This window comes from Triticum aestivum, chromosome 7D (genome assembly GCF_018294505.1).
Source record: "Triticum aestivum cultivar Chinese Spring chromosome 7D, IWGSC CS RefSeq v2.1, whole genome shotgun sequence".
In the NCBI taxonomy this organism is placed as follows: domain Eukaryota; kingdom Viridiplantae; phylum Streptophyta; class Magnoliopsida; order Poales; family Poaceae; genus Triticum; species Triticum aestivum.
In genome coordinates this window covers 448,865,672-448,883,353 of record NC_057814.1, presented here as the reverse complement: position 1 = coordinate 448,883,353, position 17,682 = coordinate 448,865,672, and the positions used below count along the sequence as shown (strand labels likewise).

The following is a 17,682-nucleotide window of genomic DNA, read 5'->3' as shown; positions in this document are numbered from 1 at the left end:
TAGCTAGGTAACACATTACCGACAAGGCCAACTGAAACATCCCGGACACACCCGCCGGTGATTTTACTCCTCGCGGGATCTAGACTGGCCCCACAGATCACTAGTCTTTTATGCGCACTTTGTCCTCACTCGTGCGCACCCGGGAACAACTTCCCGGTCAATCACCCATCCTGAAACTACTCCAAGCTGAGCACGCTTAACTTTGGAGTTCTTTCCGAATGGGCTCCTGGAAAAGAAGGAATTCCTTATTGATATGAGTAGTCTATCATCCCTATTAAGCCAGGCTATCACACCAACAAAGCATAAGGAGTGTGTTGCTCGGCAGACGGAGGGCTTGACTGCTCTCTTAGCTAATGCAGAGGCGAATGAAAGTATTTATGAAATTAAGGTTAGTAGAGATGCCTCATCAATTTCAAATCTTCTCTTTGCAGACGACTCTTTGGTCCTTATGCAAGCTAATTCGATGAACGCGGAAGCGCTGAAATCAGTTTTGGATTCTTATTGCGCCGCCTCCGGGCAAATGGTGAGTGTTAAAAAATCTAGTATATTTATTAGTCCCAACACAAAAGTGAAAGACAAGGGCAAATTTGTACTATTCAGAACTATGACTGAAGGCCTCAATGACAAATATTTGGGTTTGCTTGCAAATGTGGGTATGGACAAAAGTGACTGTTTCCAATTCTTAATTGATCGAATTATTATGAAAATTAGTGGATGGAAAGAAATCTTACTCAAATCGGTTGTACAAGCTATCCTAACTTATGCCATCTTCGCCTTTAAAATCCTTTTTTTAAGGAATCATTGACACGATGTCGCAATTTTGGTGCGGTGACGATGACAATCAGAAGAGAATGCATTGGATGGCATGATGGAAGATGTGTGTGCCAAAAGACCAAGGAGGAATGGGATTTCAATTTGGCTTTATTAGCCAAACAAGTGTGGCGTCTGCTTGATAATCTGATTCCCTATGTGCCACCATCTTGAGAACTAAATATTTTTCGGATGACGATTTAATGAATGTAAGTCTAAAAGAGGGTTCTTCCTTTGCTTGGCAAAGCATTATGACAGGAGTTGATTCTCTAAAAAATGTTACATTTGAAGAGTCGGAAATGGACAAAATATTGATATTTGAAGAGATGCATGGATCCCGAACTATACAAATAAGAAAATTATTACTTCTAGAAGAGAGCATCTTTTGTCAAAAAAGTTGTTGATCTTATCGACCCATTCATAAAAAAAGGGTGAGTTTTAGCAATCCCTTGTTAAATTGTCGGGGTTGATGCCTAGGATATCTGTGGTGGAATTCATGTATACACGAGCTTGGTCGCCTCACGGCGACTGTTCTGGTTTCGCTTGTCGCCTCACGACTGGCACGGGAGAAGAGGCCGGCCGGCTACTTTTCCGTGTGTATATATCAATCCAGCACCACGTCGGGTCGACGCAGGCACATGATCATTCATCAATCAGGGTCCCTACGTAGCACAGGCCGGCCTACAGTTCCGGAGCTTGACTTTAGCAGCCATGGTGGGAACTCACGAGGCAAGGCGTCCACCTCACGCCCACGAGTATTCAAGAAAGGCGGTCCAGCGCGAATAATAAAACCACCCAACACCAGTAAGCCTCGCCTATCCGATATCTAGGACTGTTCCTCTTCTCGCCGGCCGGGCCCTCTGGTACCGTGGCCAGCACGAGTACACCGCACCTGCACTGCACAGCACGCACGACTTGTCAAACAAAAAACCCTGCCTCTCGCTCTATAAAAAACACTCAAGCCAGGAGAGTTAAGCACCCATTATCGTTGTGCAGTCGACGCTCACTGTACCGTCCTTGCGAGGGTGAGCAACAGTACCAGCTAAGCTAGCTAGCTACAGCGTACGGTGGCCATGGCGAGCAGCAGCAGCAGCAGCCTGGCCGGTCTGGCGGTGCTGCTCACCGCCGTGCTGTGCCTGCAGCTGCCGATCCACAGCCGCGCGCAGCTGCGCGTGGGGTTCTACAACACCACCTGCCCCAACGCCGAGGCCATCGTCCGGCAGGCCGTCACGGCCGCCTTCGCTACCAACTCCGGCGTCGCCGCCGGCCTCATCCGCCTCCACTTCCACGACTGCTTCGTCGAGGTACGTGCGTGCGTGCCGGTTGCATGTATAGGCTCAGGAGCAGTCGCACGTACAGCTGCTTTGCTTTTGTACTCCAAGAGCTATTTTTTTTTCAAAACAAATGCTCATAACGTTATAAGTTATAAATATACACACGCACACATTATTTTTATTTTTAATGAGGATTTCGTGATACTAATCATATTCTAAAATTGACAAAGTCATCACAAACACTTCGTAGTCGGCAGGCACATCATACCATTGAAAGAATGCGTTGAAAAGCCTAAAATAATTCCGAAAAATGTGGAAGCACTTATGTCAGTTAAAGGATTTAAACTCTGACGGGCTGGTTCTACCATAAGTTATGCTTAGTTTGCAATTGCATGCAAAGCTACCATATACACGGTGGCGGTGTGTATCTTTTCTGCCTTTTGTCACATACATATTTGGTTAATGAAACTAAATATAATTCATGTAATTCCCAAACTCTTTATTCATCTTTCTACCGAGAACAGCTAACCAACTTTATTGTTGGCCTGAAATGGAGGAGAAACTAAAGAGGAGTTCTCTGGAGAAGATAGTAACAACATGGCACCTTTGGAGTCACATGCATGGTAACTAGAAACTTTCCAACTAACTAAAAACTTTACATCTGCGTCAGGGTAGCGATAAGCTTGTAATCCTTCTTGAAAGGGAAGGACGTGCCAAAAGGTGTACACAAGGACAATTAACTTCGAACGTAACGATTTTGAGTTGAACAACACGGTAGGTGACGGTGACTACTATAATACTAATCAATTGGTCGAGTGAACATGTGGGGGTCACTCTTGTTTTGACCACGTATCATACGTTGACGACGTGTCACCTCGCTAGTTTGGTAGGTTAGGTGTCACATTTCACATGTTTGGACTATTCAGCGAGTTAGACAATTATACATGCGATTACTAAGTTAACTACAAATAGTCAACATGAAATGATGCACAGATGATTAGATGAATATTAGTAGTATATGCTTGCTACGTCGTACCTACCATGTGGTAGGTTAGGTGTCACGTTTTCACAGATAACTATTCAGTGAAGTTGGACAATTATCCACATACTTGTTTGAAGTATACGTACATGCGACTACCAAATACTCTAACTACGACTAGTCAAACATGGTATATGATGCACAGATGATTAGCAAAACTGTTATATTTATGCTTGCTACGTCGTACCTACTGTGTCGTGGACATACGTGGAAAATGTCTAATTTGTCCGCGTCCAGCACCTGCCTGTCTCTGCAACAGCTAGGTTCAGGAATGGTACGCCGGCAATTTCCTTTCTTACATAAAGAAAAGATTAATACACTAGGTTAAGTTAAAGACACTGTAGCAGTACCGGTTAAGACTAGGACATGCACCTATAGTTAATCAGTGCAATTAACAATGCATCAAATTGATATTATCCATGTGAACCCACCAGGGCTGTGATTCCTCGGTGCTCCTGTCCGTCAACCCCGGCGGAGGCACGCCGGAGCGTGACGCGGCACCGAACAACCCGAGCCTGCGTGGCTTCGCGGTCGTCGACGCCGCCAGGGCCGCATTGGAGCAGAGCTGCCCGCGCACGGTGTCATGCGCCGACATCCTGGCCTTCGCCGCCCGGGACAGCGTGAACATCACCGGCAGCAACGCCTTCTACCAGGTCCCTTCCGGCCGCCGCGACGGGAACCTCTCGACCCAGGCCGGCGCGTTCACCCTCCCGGGGCCGAACCTGACGGCGGACGGCCTCGTCAGCGGGTTCCAGGACAGGGGGCTCACCGCCGAAGACATGGTGGTCCTGTCCGGCTCCCACACCCTGGGCCGCTCCCACTGCAACTCCTTCATCGTGAGGAACCGGGAGCGGCTGGCGAGCGGCACCATCGGCCCGGCGTACCAGGCGCTGCTGGAGGCGCTGTGCCCGGCGAACACGAGCCAGTTCACCAACGTGACGACGGAGATCGACCTGAGCACGCCGGTGGTGCTGGACAACAACTACTACAAGCTGGTGCAGCTCAACCTGGGCCTGCACTTCTCCGACGACCAGCTCATCCGCAACGCCACCCTCAAGGGCTTCGTCGACACCTTCGCCGCCAACGAGACGCTGTGGAAGGAGAAGTTCATCGCCGCCATGATCAAGATGGGCAACATCGCCCCCAAGACCGGCACGCAAGGGGAGATCCGCCTCAACTGCAGCATCGTCAACCCGTCCTCCACCTCTTCGTCCGGTTACGATGGGGCGATCCAGATGCTCCGCCGCCCGGGCTCCGACGATAAGGTCGCCTCGGGCTGATGTACAGTATGTGCGCAGAGTAACGTGTGTGGTGTTGGCACGTCCTTGCTGCGTATGCGTATGCACGGGCGTGCTGGCCGGTCGGTGTCCGTTCGCACCTACACTTGTGATGAATGATGAAGAATAAACGATGTCGTGCTCTGAGTTGCTGAGTCATGCATGGGCTAAAGGCTAGATCTGGTTGGGGCATGAATGGTCCAACACTTCACCGGCACTATGTGCGCGCGTCGCAGTGCTCCATTATTGCCAACTCGCTTGTTTTCATCTACTATAGCAGATCTGAAAAAACTCGTCTGTAGACTGTTGTCCTTCAAAATTGCCATAAAATGGTCCGGCCGGGCTCAGAACGGCGTCTACTAGTACTAGTTAACTGCCCATGCGTTGCCACGAGACATATATATATTCTTATGATTCAACATCAATTGTGATTAAGTTATTTAATTGTTTTTCTTGTTATTCTCTCTATATCCCTCCTTCTCTCTCATCAGTTTGACTATTTATTCATGCATGTATTAGGACAATTTCTTCAAGAAGCAGCTCTACGAAAGTATGTAAGTCAAATCTCCAAACGACTTTCTTGCACACATCACACGACACACAATATCTACCAAAGATGAGAACTCAAAAGCAAAGTGCATGTATTCAAATGTAAGTCATGCCGGTGCACATACCTCCACCCTGAAGTATGAATTTGGAACACTAAAAGAGATAGTAGTGGCTACATGCCTACATTCACCATGTGGATCCCAATACCACATTATGTTATCCTCTCCAAGCACATCAAAGCTACACAAAGATATGGCCAAATATTAAACTTCCAACCGAAGAACTTCGTTTTTTCATCTCTTCTTAGCAATTGCAATGATCTGTCATATACTATCGAACATATAGTTTTTGGGATAACACTTAACATTTGCTTTTGCAAAAACTCACTACCGTAATATTTTGTTTCTCTATTAGATCTCACTAAAAAACATAAGACACATGAATATAAGGAATTAAAATCCTCTTTTCGATCCTACAAGACATTCATTCTGGTTAGAACAACGTGATATGTGTCATCTTGGAACCGTAACCAGCGAGGCCGCTCTTAGCGTTCTCCGGTCTGTGTCTTCTTAGGAGCCAGCCTCATCAACCCGCCTCGGAAGTTGTTACACAATCTATGGGTCACAACATATTTGGTTGTTGCCCCTCTACTTTTGTTATATCGCCCAGAGAATGACCAACATGGCCTTGGTACGGTAATGGCTGGACTTCATCATCTTGTCGAGCATGACAGGGACAATCTCTTTGGGGCAGGACCTTGGCGCATCCGACAACGATCAGGTGGGCATTGTATCATGAAGAGGCACAGACCAGGATTTTGAATAGATGAACCTCGAGGTGAGTAGGCATTGCGATCTGCGTCTCTGCTTGGCGCCCGTCATGAGACGTGCAGTCAGCCGGCGAAGCAGTGTTCTGATTCTTTACTGTCCGATTCAGATCTCCTTGCAGACATGGCAGTTAACCTCCCATGTTGGTTAACCTCCCATGCACTACACCGTATGCACACACACATACACGGTACACCACCATGAGCTTCAGTTCGGTTCGGTCAGTTGAATAACTTTTTTCTAGAAACAGTTGAGTCGCTATCAATCATGCATGCATGTATGTACACAACAACTGTTTCATGGAGTAAAGCAAATGCAGATATTAAGCTTACCGGTCTAGCTCCTCCTTCCTCAAGGTGGAAAAGTCATTTCTCGACACCCTCCAGCTGCCAGAGCACATCATCCACCGTCAGTGGCTCCATCTCAAGCAAACAACCTGGTGCACACAACCTGCAACCAGTCTATGACATCATTTTCAGATACATAAATGCCACCAATTGTTTCATCTCGTCAGGATAGAACAATATACATCGCAATACAGTACATTCTTTCTTCATATAAAACCATCAAGAATCAATGTTTGTAGCTGTAAAAATAGGTCTGACATGGTTCCATTTTCTACATATATACCCAGCAACAATGAAACGGCTAGTACCGAAAGATTCAGCATGAGTTTGATTGCCATGGTGAGGAACAAAGAAGGCCGGTACAGAATCATCCCACTTCCTTCTTGGTGCCCTTCATGTGCACTTCGTCACTCTCCTTCTCCTTGATCTTCCTCGGGAACTACCGACTGTGCTGGGTGCACTCTGCACTTGACAATGAGCTTATCGACACGCCATCCGTGCTGCAGCAACTGACATGGATTCAGCGTTGGCAATGAAGAGGCGCTGAAGCTCGGAGTGGCACACGGGGCACCCAGGCGCATGAGGAGCTCGAGACGCGCTTGTCAGCTGTGGAACCGGAGGGCGGCGATTAAATCAAACGACAGTCACTCTCGATGCCAAAGACACGGGCGACCGTCCAGACCATGTCCTACACGAGACACACCTACCCCGCCTCGACCTCGCCTAGCCGCTGCTATGCGTCAGGCGCCGTGCAGAGCAGATGTCGTGGCTATGCATGTACCTTGCCATGGACCTCAGGGGAGGCTAGAACGGGGCGTCACCGGTGCACGTCGGCGACGAAGGTCGACGCGAGCAGTGGCGGGATCGTAGTGTGCTACCTCTTGAGGATGTGTTGGTTTTCCCTTGAAGAGGAAAGGGTGATGCAGCAAAGTAGCGTAAGTATTTCCCTCAGTTTTTGAGAACCAAGGTATCAATCCAGTAGGAGACTACACGCAAATCCCTCATACCTGCACAAACAAATAAGAACCTTGCAACCAACGCGATAAAGGGGCTATCAATCCCTTCACGGCCACTTGCAAAAGTGAGATCTGATAGAGATAATAAGATAAATATTTTTGGTATTTTTATGGTATAGATTGGAAAGTAAAGATTGCAAAATAAACGGCGACAGAAATAGCTAGTTGTCGGGAGATTAATATGATGGAAAATAGACCCGGGGGCCATAGGTTTCACTAGTGGCTTCTCTCAAGATAGCAAATTCTACGGTGGGTGAACAAATTACTGTCGAGCAATTGATAGAAAAGTGCATAGTTATGAGAATATCTAGGCATGATCATGTATATAGACATCATGTCAGCGACAAGTAGACCGAAACGATTCTGCATCTACTACTATTACTCCACACATCGACCGCTATCCATCATGCATCTAGAGTATTAAGTTCATAAGAACAGAGTAACGCATTAGGCAAGATGACATGATGTAGAGGGATAAACTCAAGCAATATGATATAAACCCTATCTTTTTATCTCGATGGCAACAATTCAATACGTGCCTTGCTGCCCCTGCTGTCACTGGGAAAGGACACCGCAAGATTGAACCCAAAGCTAAGCACTTCTTCCATTGCAAGAAAGATCAATCTAGTAGGCCAAACCAAACTGATAATTCGAAGAGACTTGCAAAGATATCAAATCATACATACAAGCATTCAGAGAAAAATCAAATATTGTTCATAGATAATCTTGATCATAAACCCACAATTCATCGGATCTCGACAAACACACCGCAAAAAGTATTACATCGAATAGATCTCCAAGAGAATCGAGGAGAACTTTGTATTGAGATCCAAAGAGAGAGAAGAAGCCATCTAGCTAATAACTATGGACCCGAAGGTCTGTGGTAAACTACTCACACATCATCAGAGAGGCTATGGTGTTGATGTAGAAGCCCTCCGTGATTGATTCCCCCTCCGGCGGAGCGCCGGAAAAGGCCCCAAGATGGGATCTCACGGGTACAGAAGGTTGCGGCGGTGGAAATGGGGTTTCGTGGTGCTCTTGGATGTTTTCAGGGTATAAGAGTATATATAGGTGAAGGAAGTAGGTCGGTGGAGCCACGAGGGGCCCACGAGGGTGGGGGGCGCGCCTACCCCCCCGGGCGCGCCTCCCTACCTCGTGGCCGCCTCGTTGCTTCCTTGACGTCCACTCCAAGTCTCCTGGATTGCGTTTGTTCCAAAAACGATCCTCGCGAAAGTTTCATTCTGTTTGTACTCCGTTTGATATTCCTTTTCTGCGGAACACTGAAATAGGCAAAAAACAACAATTTGCACTAGGCCTCCGGTTAGTAGGTTAGTCCCAAAATAATATAAAAGTGTATAATAAAGCCCATTGAACATCCAAAACAGATAATATAATAGCATGGAACAATCAAAAATTATAGATACGTTGGAGACGTACCAAGCATCCCCAAGCTTAATTCCTGCTCGTCCTCGAGTAGGTAAATGATAAAAACAGAATTTTTGATGTGGAATGCTACCTAGCATAGTTCTCAATGTAATTTTCTTTATTGTGGCATGAATGTTCAGATCCGAAAGATTCAAGACAAAAGTTTAATATTGACATAAAAATAATAATACTTCAAGCATACTAATAAAACAATCATGTTTTCTCAAAATAAGATGGCCAAAGAAAGTTATCCCTACAAAATCATATAGTCTGGCTATGCTCTATCTTCATCACACAAAATATTTAAATCATGCACAACCCCGATGACAAGTCAATCAATTGTTTCATACTTTTGATGTTCTCAAACTTTTTCAATCTTCACGCAATACATGAGCGTGAGCCATGGACATAGCACTATATGTGGAATAGAATGGTGGTTGTGGAGAAGACAAAAAGGAGAAGATAGTCTCACATCAACTAGGCGTATCAACGGGCTATGGAGATGCCCATCAATAGATATCAATGTGAGTGAGTAGGGATTGCCATGCAACGGATGCACTAGAGCTATAAGTGTATGAAAGCTCAACAAAAGAAACTAAGTGGGTGTGCATCCAACTTGCTTGCTCACGAAGACCTAGGGCATTTTGAGGAAGCTCATCATTGGAATATACGAGCCAAATTCTATAATGTAAAATTCCCACTAGTATATGAAAGTGACAACAAGGAGACTCTCTATCATGAAGATCATGGTGCTACTTTGAAGCACAAGTGTGGTAAAAGGATAGTAAAATTGTCCCTTCTCTCTTTTCTCTTATTTTTTTGGGCCTTTCTCTTTTTATTATGGCCTCTTTTCTTTCTCTTTTTTTTATTTTCAGTCCGGAGTCTCATCCCGACTTGTGGGGGAATCATAGTCTCCATCATCCTTTCCTCACTTGGGACAATGCTCTAATAATGATGATCATCACACTTTTATTTACTTACAACTCAAAATTTACAACTCGGTACTTGGAACAAAATACGATTCTATGTGAATGCCTCCGGCGGTGTATCGGGATATGCAATGAATCAAGAGTGACATGTATGAAAATCATGAACGGTGGCTTTGCCACAAATACGATGTCAACTACATGATCATGCAAAGCAATATGACAATGATGAAGCGTGTCATAATAAACTGAACGGTGGAAAGTTGTATGGCAATATATCTCAGAATGGCTATGGAAATGCCATAATAGGTAGGTATGGTGGCTGTTTTGAGGAAGGTATATGGTGGGTGTATGATACCGGCGAAAGTTGTGCGGTATTAGAGAGGCTAGCAATGGTGGGAGGGTGAGAGTGCGTATAATCCATGGACTCAACATTAGTCATAAAGAACTCACATACTTATTGCAAAAATCTATTAGTTATCGAAACGAAGTAGTACGCGCATGCTCCAACGGGGATAGATTGGTAGGAAAAGACCATCGCTCGTCCCCAACCGCCACTCATAAGGAAGACAATCAATAAATAAATCATTCTCCGACTTCATCACATAACGGTTCACCATACGTGCATGCTATGGGTGTAACGCTCCGGATCCGATGCGCCAGGTGTCTGCCAGTTATTCGTCGTTGTTGCCATATCATTTGCTTGCGTGTTGCATCTTGCCATGTCATCATCTGCATTGCATCCTCATGTTTTCAAAACTTGCATCCGGTCTTTTTCCGCGTTGTCCGTTTCGCGATCCGACACTCCCACACGCGCCCGTCGCCCCTCTCAGACCTTGTTTCGTGAGCGGGAGAAAAACGCTCTCGGAATGGGCCGAGATTTGCCGAGTGGTCTTGGTATATCACCGGTAGACCGCCCGTCAAACTTCGTTCCATTTGGAGGTCGTTTGATGCCCCAACGGTTAACCGCGTACCCCGCAAAGCCCCTTTTGTCTTGCAGCCCAACACCCCTCGAAATCAGCCCACTAACCCATCCAAACCCCCTCCATGCTCTCGGTCGTTGGATCGTGATCGTGTGGGCGAAAACCGCACCTCATTTGGACTCCTAGCTCCTTCTACCTATAAATATGTGCACCCGCCTTTCCAAATCGCAGATCAAACCCTACCCTTTTTCCACCTTGCGCCCGCAAACCCGCCGCCGCCGGACACGTCCACCCGCCACCTCACCTCGGCCAATAGGGCGCTGCCATGTCGCCTTCCCCGCCGCCTCAGCCAACCAGCCGCCGCCGTTCCCCTCCACCGCGCGGGCCCGGGAGGCCCAGATCCGGCCCCCCGGCCCGGTTCGCCACGCCGCCGCCCGCGCCCGAGGCGCCCCGCGCCGCGCCTCCCCGCCGGTCCCCACCGGCGTCGTCCAACTCCTCGCCGACCGCGCCGTCCCCGCCGCCTCGTGGCGTCGCGCCGCCCGCCTCGCGGCTCGCGCCTCCGCGCCGGTCGCCGCGCTCGCCGGCCGCCAGACCCCCCCCAGCTCCCTTGACCTTCCCGGCGTCTTCCCCGTCTACTCCGGCGAGCCCGGCTTCGCCTCAAAATCCGCGTCCAGATCCAGATCCACACGAGGTTGCCCCGATTTTTCACTGTCCCAAAAATACTTGCATTATGTTGCTCACTTCATCATGCCATAACTTTGTACTCGGTGGTCCGTTTTGTGCGTGTAATATGTTAGAATGTTCATTGTGAGATGCTATTTATTTCATTCCATTGTGTCATGCTTGTTTGAGTTTATCTTGATGCCCTAATCATCGTTGCAAGAGTGCTATATGATGTTAACTGCTGTCTGCTTACAGAACTTGGTGATTTGTCTTTTTCATTGCGTTTTGTGTGTGCATCTTATGAGCTTGATGTCTACATGAGTTTTGAACTACATCATTCCATATTTACAAGGGTGCTTGTCTTGTATTTTTTTTATCTATGGGGTGACTAGCACAAGCATGTCAAGTAGCCTCCATGATGTTGCTGATATCTGTGACTTGTGTTTTCTGCCAAGTCTGTAGCTGTAGTATCGTGATGCTAAAAAACCTGCTGCCATCATGAGTTCTATGCATAATCTGGAGATGTTCACTAAGGGTGTTTTGTTATACGTGTTATGATGTATCCATCCGTGCCCTTTTTGGCATTTATAGCTTGCTGTAGCTTGTCGTAATCTTGCTCCAAATTTGCTAAATAATGTTGTTGTCAGGCTGTTAACATTAAGTTCAGTTTTGACATGTGTTTTGCTAGAGATCCATGCACCCTATGAACTTGCTCTTGCCATGCTTAGCTTCATAATTATGCCATCTTACTGTTGGATGCCTTCACATGCCATGAAATTCTTTGTGATGAGTTATTTGAGCTCGTAAATATGCCTTCATAATTCTGTTCATGTCATGCTCAGTTTTTCTGCCAAGTCTGAATCTGTTTATGAAACTTGCTACGTTTATATGGGTGCCATCATATCTTTTGTGCCTTTTTGGCTCGTGATCAGTAAGGTACTTTTGTTCTATTCTTTGAGGGAATCATGCCATGCCTTTGGTTGCCTTGATAAGTTCCTGTAGCATGTTGTTTGATAGCTCTAAACATTGTAACCTGATGTTATTTCTGTCATGTCCAGTGATTTTCTGCTAAGTCTGTGAATCTGTTATTAATTGCAATCTTGCCATGTCCTTTTGAGCATGTTCTAGTGGTTTCTGGAGATATCTCAGTGTTCATGTTTTGTAATGCTTTACCTATACATCATTCCCATGCCATTTGTTTTCATGTTGAGATGCTGTAGCATATTTTCATGATTCTTGCAAGATGCCTAGTTGATGTTTTGGACAGATTGTTGCTATGTCTTTGTTTGGAGTGTATGTGTTGCACCGTTGCTCCGTTTTGAGCATGCTCTATATGAAACTTCCTTAGTTTTGCATTTAGTTTCAGGTTATCTTGTTGCATCCTTGTTTTGAGGTGTTTGCTTGATGTTTGAATGCATTTTGCATCAATGCCATGTTTAACTTGTTTTGCTCATATCTTCTAGGCCGTAGCTCCGAACTAAATGAACTTTATATGTAACTTGACTAGAATTTCGTGTAGATCATCTTGGTGCATCTTAACTTGCTGTTTAAAAACTTTAACATAAGGTTTATTCAGATCTGGAACAATTTCGAAATTTGTATATGAGGACTTACCGGAATTGTCATATGTTGTTTCCGGCCTCATTTAAACTTGCTTTGATGTGTTGTTCTTGTATGCATCATCTCTTGCCATGAGTAGATTCATGTAGCCTTGTCATGCATCATACTTGGTTGAGCATCATGCCTTGTTCATGTGTGGTGTGTTTACCATATTGTGTGCTTCTTCTCGATAGTTCCCGTGTCGTTGCAATCGTGAGGATTCGTTCGTCTTCGTGGCTTCATCTTCTTCATGGACTCGTTATTCTTCCTAGCGGGATTTTAGGAAAGATGACCGTCACCTTGGATCTCATTACTATCATTGCTATGCTAGTTGCTTCGTTCTATTGCTATGCCGCGCTACCTATCACTTGCTTTTCAAGCCTCCCAAATTGCCATGCCATGAACCTCTAACCTTTTTCACCCTTCCTAGCAAACCGTTGTTTGGCTATGTTACCGCTTTGCTCAGCCCCTCTTATAGCGTTGCTAGTTGCAGGTGAAGATGAAGATTGCTCCATGTTGGATTATGTTTATGTTGGGATATCACAATATCACTTATTTAATTAATGCATCTATATACTTGGTAAAGGGTGGAAGGCTCGGCCTTATGCCTGGTGTTTTGTTCCACTCTTGCCGCCCTAGTTTCTGTCATACCGGTGTTATGTTCCTTGATTTTGCGTCCCTTACGCGGTTGGGTGATTTATGGGACCTCCTTGACAGTTCGCTTTGAATAAAACTCTTCCAGCAAGGCCCAACCTTGGTTTCACATTTGCCTCACCTAGCCTTTTTCCCTTGGGAGTCGCGCATCCTGAGGGTCATCTTTATTTTAACCCCCCCGGGCCAGTGCTTCTCTAAGTGTTGGTCCGAACCGAGCTGCCTGCGGGGCCACCTCGGGGAAACTCGAAGTCTGGTTTTACTCGTAGCTAGTCTCATCCGGTGTTGCCCTGAGAATGAGATATGTGCAGCTCCTATCGGGATTGTCGGCGCATCGGGCGACTTTGCTGGTCTTGTTTTACCATTGTCGAAATGTCTTGTAAACCGGGATTCCAAGACTGATCGTGTCTTCCCGGGAGAAGGAATATCCTTCGTTGACCGTGAGAGCTTATAATGGGTTAAGTTGGGACACCCCTGCAGGGTATTATCTTTCGAAAGCCGTGCCCGCGGTTATGTGGCAGATGGGAATTTGTTAATGTCCGGTTGTAGAGAACTTGACACTTGACTTAACTAAAACGCATCAACCGCGTGTGTAGCCGTGATGGTCTCTTTTCGGCGGAGTCCGGGAAGTGAACACGGTTGTTGGGTTATGTTTGACGTAAGTAGGAGTTCAGGATCACTTCTTGATCATTACTAGTTGACGACCGTTCCGTTGCTCCTCTTCTCGCTCTTATTTGCGTATGTTAGCCACCATACTTGCTTAGTCGCTGCTGCAACCTCACCACCTTATCCATTCCTTTCCCATTAAGCTTTGCTAGTCTTGATACCCATGGTAATGGGATTTCTGAGTCCTCATGGCTCACAGATTACTACAACAACAGTTGCAGGTACTGGTTTTGCGATGATCATGACGCGAGAGCGATGTTACTTGTTTTGGAGTTCTTCTTCTGCTTCTTCTTCGATCAGGGGATAGGTTCCAGGTCGGCAGCTTGGGCTAGCAGGGTGGATGTCGTTTGAGTTTCTGTTTGTGTTTCATCCGTAGTCGGATGTTGATCTTATGTATGATGTATTGATGTATTCTTGCGGCATCTGTATGCCTTGTATGTATCCCCATCTATTATGTAATGTTGATGTAATGATATCCACCTTGCAAAAGCGTTTCAATATGCGGGTCTATCCTTGGTGGGACCTTCGAGTTCCTCTCGGATAGGGTTGCATATTGGGCGTGACAATGGGAATCACAAACTTTAACACAAGTATTTCCCAAATTCACAACTACTCAACTAGCATGACTCTAATATCACCATCTTCATATCTCCAAACAATCATAAAGAATCAAACTTCTCATCGTATTCAATGCACTTTATATGATAGTTTTTATTATACCTATCTTGGATGCTCATCACTTTAGAACTAAAATTTTAACCAAAGCAAATTACCATGCTGTTCTAAAAGAATCTCAAAATAATATAAGTGAAGCATGAGAGATCAATAATTTCTATATAATAAACCACCACCGTGCTCTAAAAAGATATAAGCGAAGCACTAGAGCAAAATTATCTAGCTCAAAAGATGTAAGTGAAGCACATAGAGTATTCTAATAAATTCCGATTCATGTGTGTCTCTCCAAAAGGTGTGTACAACAAGGATGATTGTGGTAAACTAAAAAGCAAATACTCAAATCATACAAGACGCTCCAAGCAAAACACATATCATGTGGTGAATAAAAATATAGCATCAAGTAAAGTTACCGATAGACGAAGACGAAAGAGGGGATGCCTTCCAGGGCATCCCCAAGCTTAGGCTTTTGGTTGTCCTTGAATTTTACCTTGGGGTGCCTTGCGCATCCCCAATCTTAGGCTCTTGCCACTCCTTGTTCCATAATCCATCAAATCTTTACCCAAAAACTTGAAAACTTCACAACACAAAACTCAACAGAAAATCTCATGAGGTCCGTTAGCGAAATAAAACAAACCACCACTTTAAGATAATGTAATGAACTCATTCTTTATTTATATTGGTGTTAAGCCTACTGTATTCCAACTTCTCTATGGTTCATACCCCCCCGATACTAGCCATAGATTCATCAAAATAAGCAAACAACGCACGAAAAACAGAATCTGTCAAAAACAGAACAGTCTGTAGTAATCTGTATCAAACACAAACTTATGTAACTCAGAAAAAACTACCAAAATAGGGAGAGCTAGATAATTTTATTATTGATCTACTGCAATTGGAATCAGTATTTTATCACTTTCTGGTGATGTTTAACAATTGTTTTCGTGGGCAGAAAGTTTCTGACTTTTTCAGCAAGATCAAATAATTATCACCCAAGAAGATCCTATAGGTTTTACTTGGCACAAACACTAATTAAAACATAAAACCACATCTAACCAGAGGCTAGATGAAATATTTATTACTAAACAGTAACAAAAAGCAAGGAACAAAAATAAAATTGGGTTGCCTCCTAACAAGCGCTATCGTTTAACGCCCCTAGCTAGGCATAAAAACATGGATAGATCTAGGTATTGTCATCTTTGGTATTCAAATCATAAGTGGCCCTCATAATAGATTCATAAGGCAATTTAATTTTCTTCCTAGGAAAGTGTTCCATGCCTTTCCTTAATGGAAATTGGAATCTAATATTTCCTTCTTTCATATCAATAATTGCCAATCGTTCTAAGGAAAGGTCTACCAAGAATAATAGGACATGTAGGATTTCAATCTATATCAAGAACAATGAAATCTACGGGCATATAATTCCTATTTGCAACAATAAGAACATCATTAATCCTTTCCATAGGTTTCTTAATGGTGGAATCCGCAAGATGCAAATTTAAAGAACAATCATCAAATTCATGGAAACCTAGCACATCACCCAAAGTTTTAGGAATCGTGGAAACACTAGCACCCAAATCACACAAAGCATAGCATTTATGATCTTTAATCTTAATTTTAATAGTAGGTTCCCACTCATCATAAAGTTTCCTAGGGATAGAGACTTCTAATTCAAGTTTTTCTTCATAGGATTGCATTAAAGCATCAACGATATGTTTGGTAAAAGCTTTATTTTGACTATAAGCATTAGGAGAATTTAACACAGATTGCAACAAGGAAATAAAATCTATCAAAGAGCAATTATCATAATTAAATTCGTTGAAATCCAAAATAGTGGGTTCATTGCTATGTAAAGTTTTGACCTCTTCAATCCCACTTTTACCAATTTTTGCATCAAGATCTAAAAACTCCGAATCATTGGGACGCCTTTTAACTAAAGTTGACTCATCTCCAGTCTCATCATTATCAAGATTCATATTAGAAACAAAGATTTAATAGGGGACACATCAATCAATTTTAGATCTTCATCTTTATTATCATGAAAACTAAAAGAACACACTTTCACAAAGCAATCTTTTTTTGCACGCATCCTAGCGGTTCTTTCTTTGCACTCATCAATGGAAATTCTCATGGCTTTGAGAGACTCATTGATATCATGCTTAGGTGGAATAGATCTAAGTTTTAAAGAATCAACATCAAGAGAAATTCTATCCAGGTTCCTAGCCAATTCATCAACCTTAAGCAATTTTTCTTCAAGCAAAGCATTGAAATTCTTTTGCGAAATCATAAATTCTTTAACACTAGTCTCAAAATCAGAGGGCATCTTATTAAAATTTCCATAAGAGTTGTTGTAGGAATTACCATAGTTATTAGAGGAACTACTAGGGAACGGCCTAGAATTAAAGTTTCCTCTATACGCGTTGTTACCAAAATTGTTCCTACCAACAAAATTCACATCCATAGATTCATTATTATTCTCAATCAAAGTGGACAAAGGCATATCATTAGGATCAGAAGAAACACTATTATTAGCAAACAATTTCATAAGTTCATCCATCTTTCCACTCAAAACATTAATCTCTTCAATCGCATGAACCTTTTTACTAGTAGATCTTTCGGTGTGCCATTGAGAATAATTAACCATAATATTATCTAGGAGTTTAGTAGCTTCTCCTAAAGTGATTTCCATAAAAGTGCCTCCTGCGACCGAATCTAAAAGATTTCTAGAAGCAAAATTCAATCCGGCATAAAAAAATTGTATAATCATCCATAAATTCAAACCATGTGTAGGACAATTACGTATCATTAATTTCATCCTCTCCCAAGCTTGTGCAACATGCTCATGATCAAGTTGCTTAAAATTCATAATATCGTTGAGAGATGATCTTAGCAGGAGGAAAATACTTAGAGATAAAAGCATCTTTGCACTTATTCCATGAATCAATACTATTTTTAGGCAAAGAAGAGAACCAAGTTTTAGCACGATCTCTAAGCGAAAACGGAAATAGCTTCAATTTA

The 17,682-nt window shown here is 44.0% G+C and overlaps 1 protein-coding gene across 1 annotated transcript; it reads left to right on the top strand.

Moving 5' to 3' along the window:
- Window positions 1-1,764: 1,764 nt before the first annotated feature.
- Window positions 1,765-4,559, top strand: LOC123166692 (peroxidase 1). The gene is made up of 2 exons (XM_044584487.1): window positions 1,765-2,114; window positions 3,558-4,559. Exons 1-2 carry the CDS (start codon window positions 1,884-1,886, stop codon window positions 4,401-4,403), a joined length of 1,077 nt encoding a protein of 358 aa, XP_044440422.1. The 5' UTR covers window positions 1,765-1,883; the 3' UTR covers window positions 4,404-4,559.
- The last annotated feature ends 13,123 nt before the right edge of the window (window positions 4,560-17,682 follow it).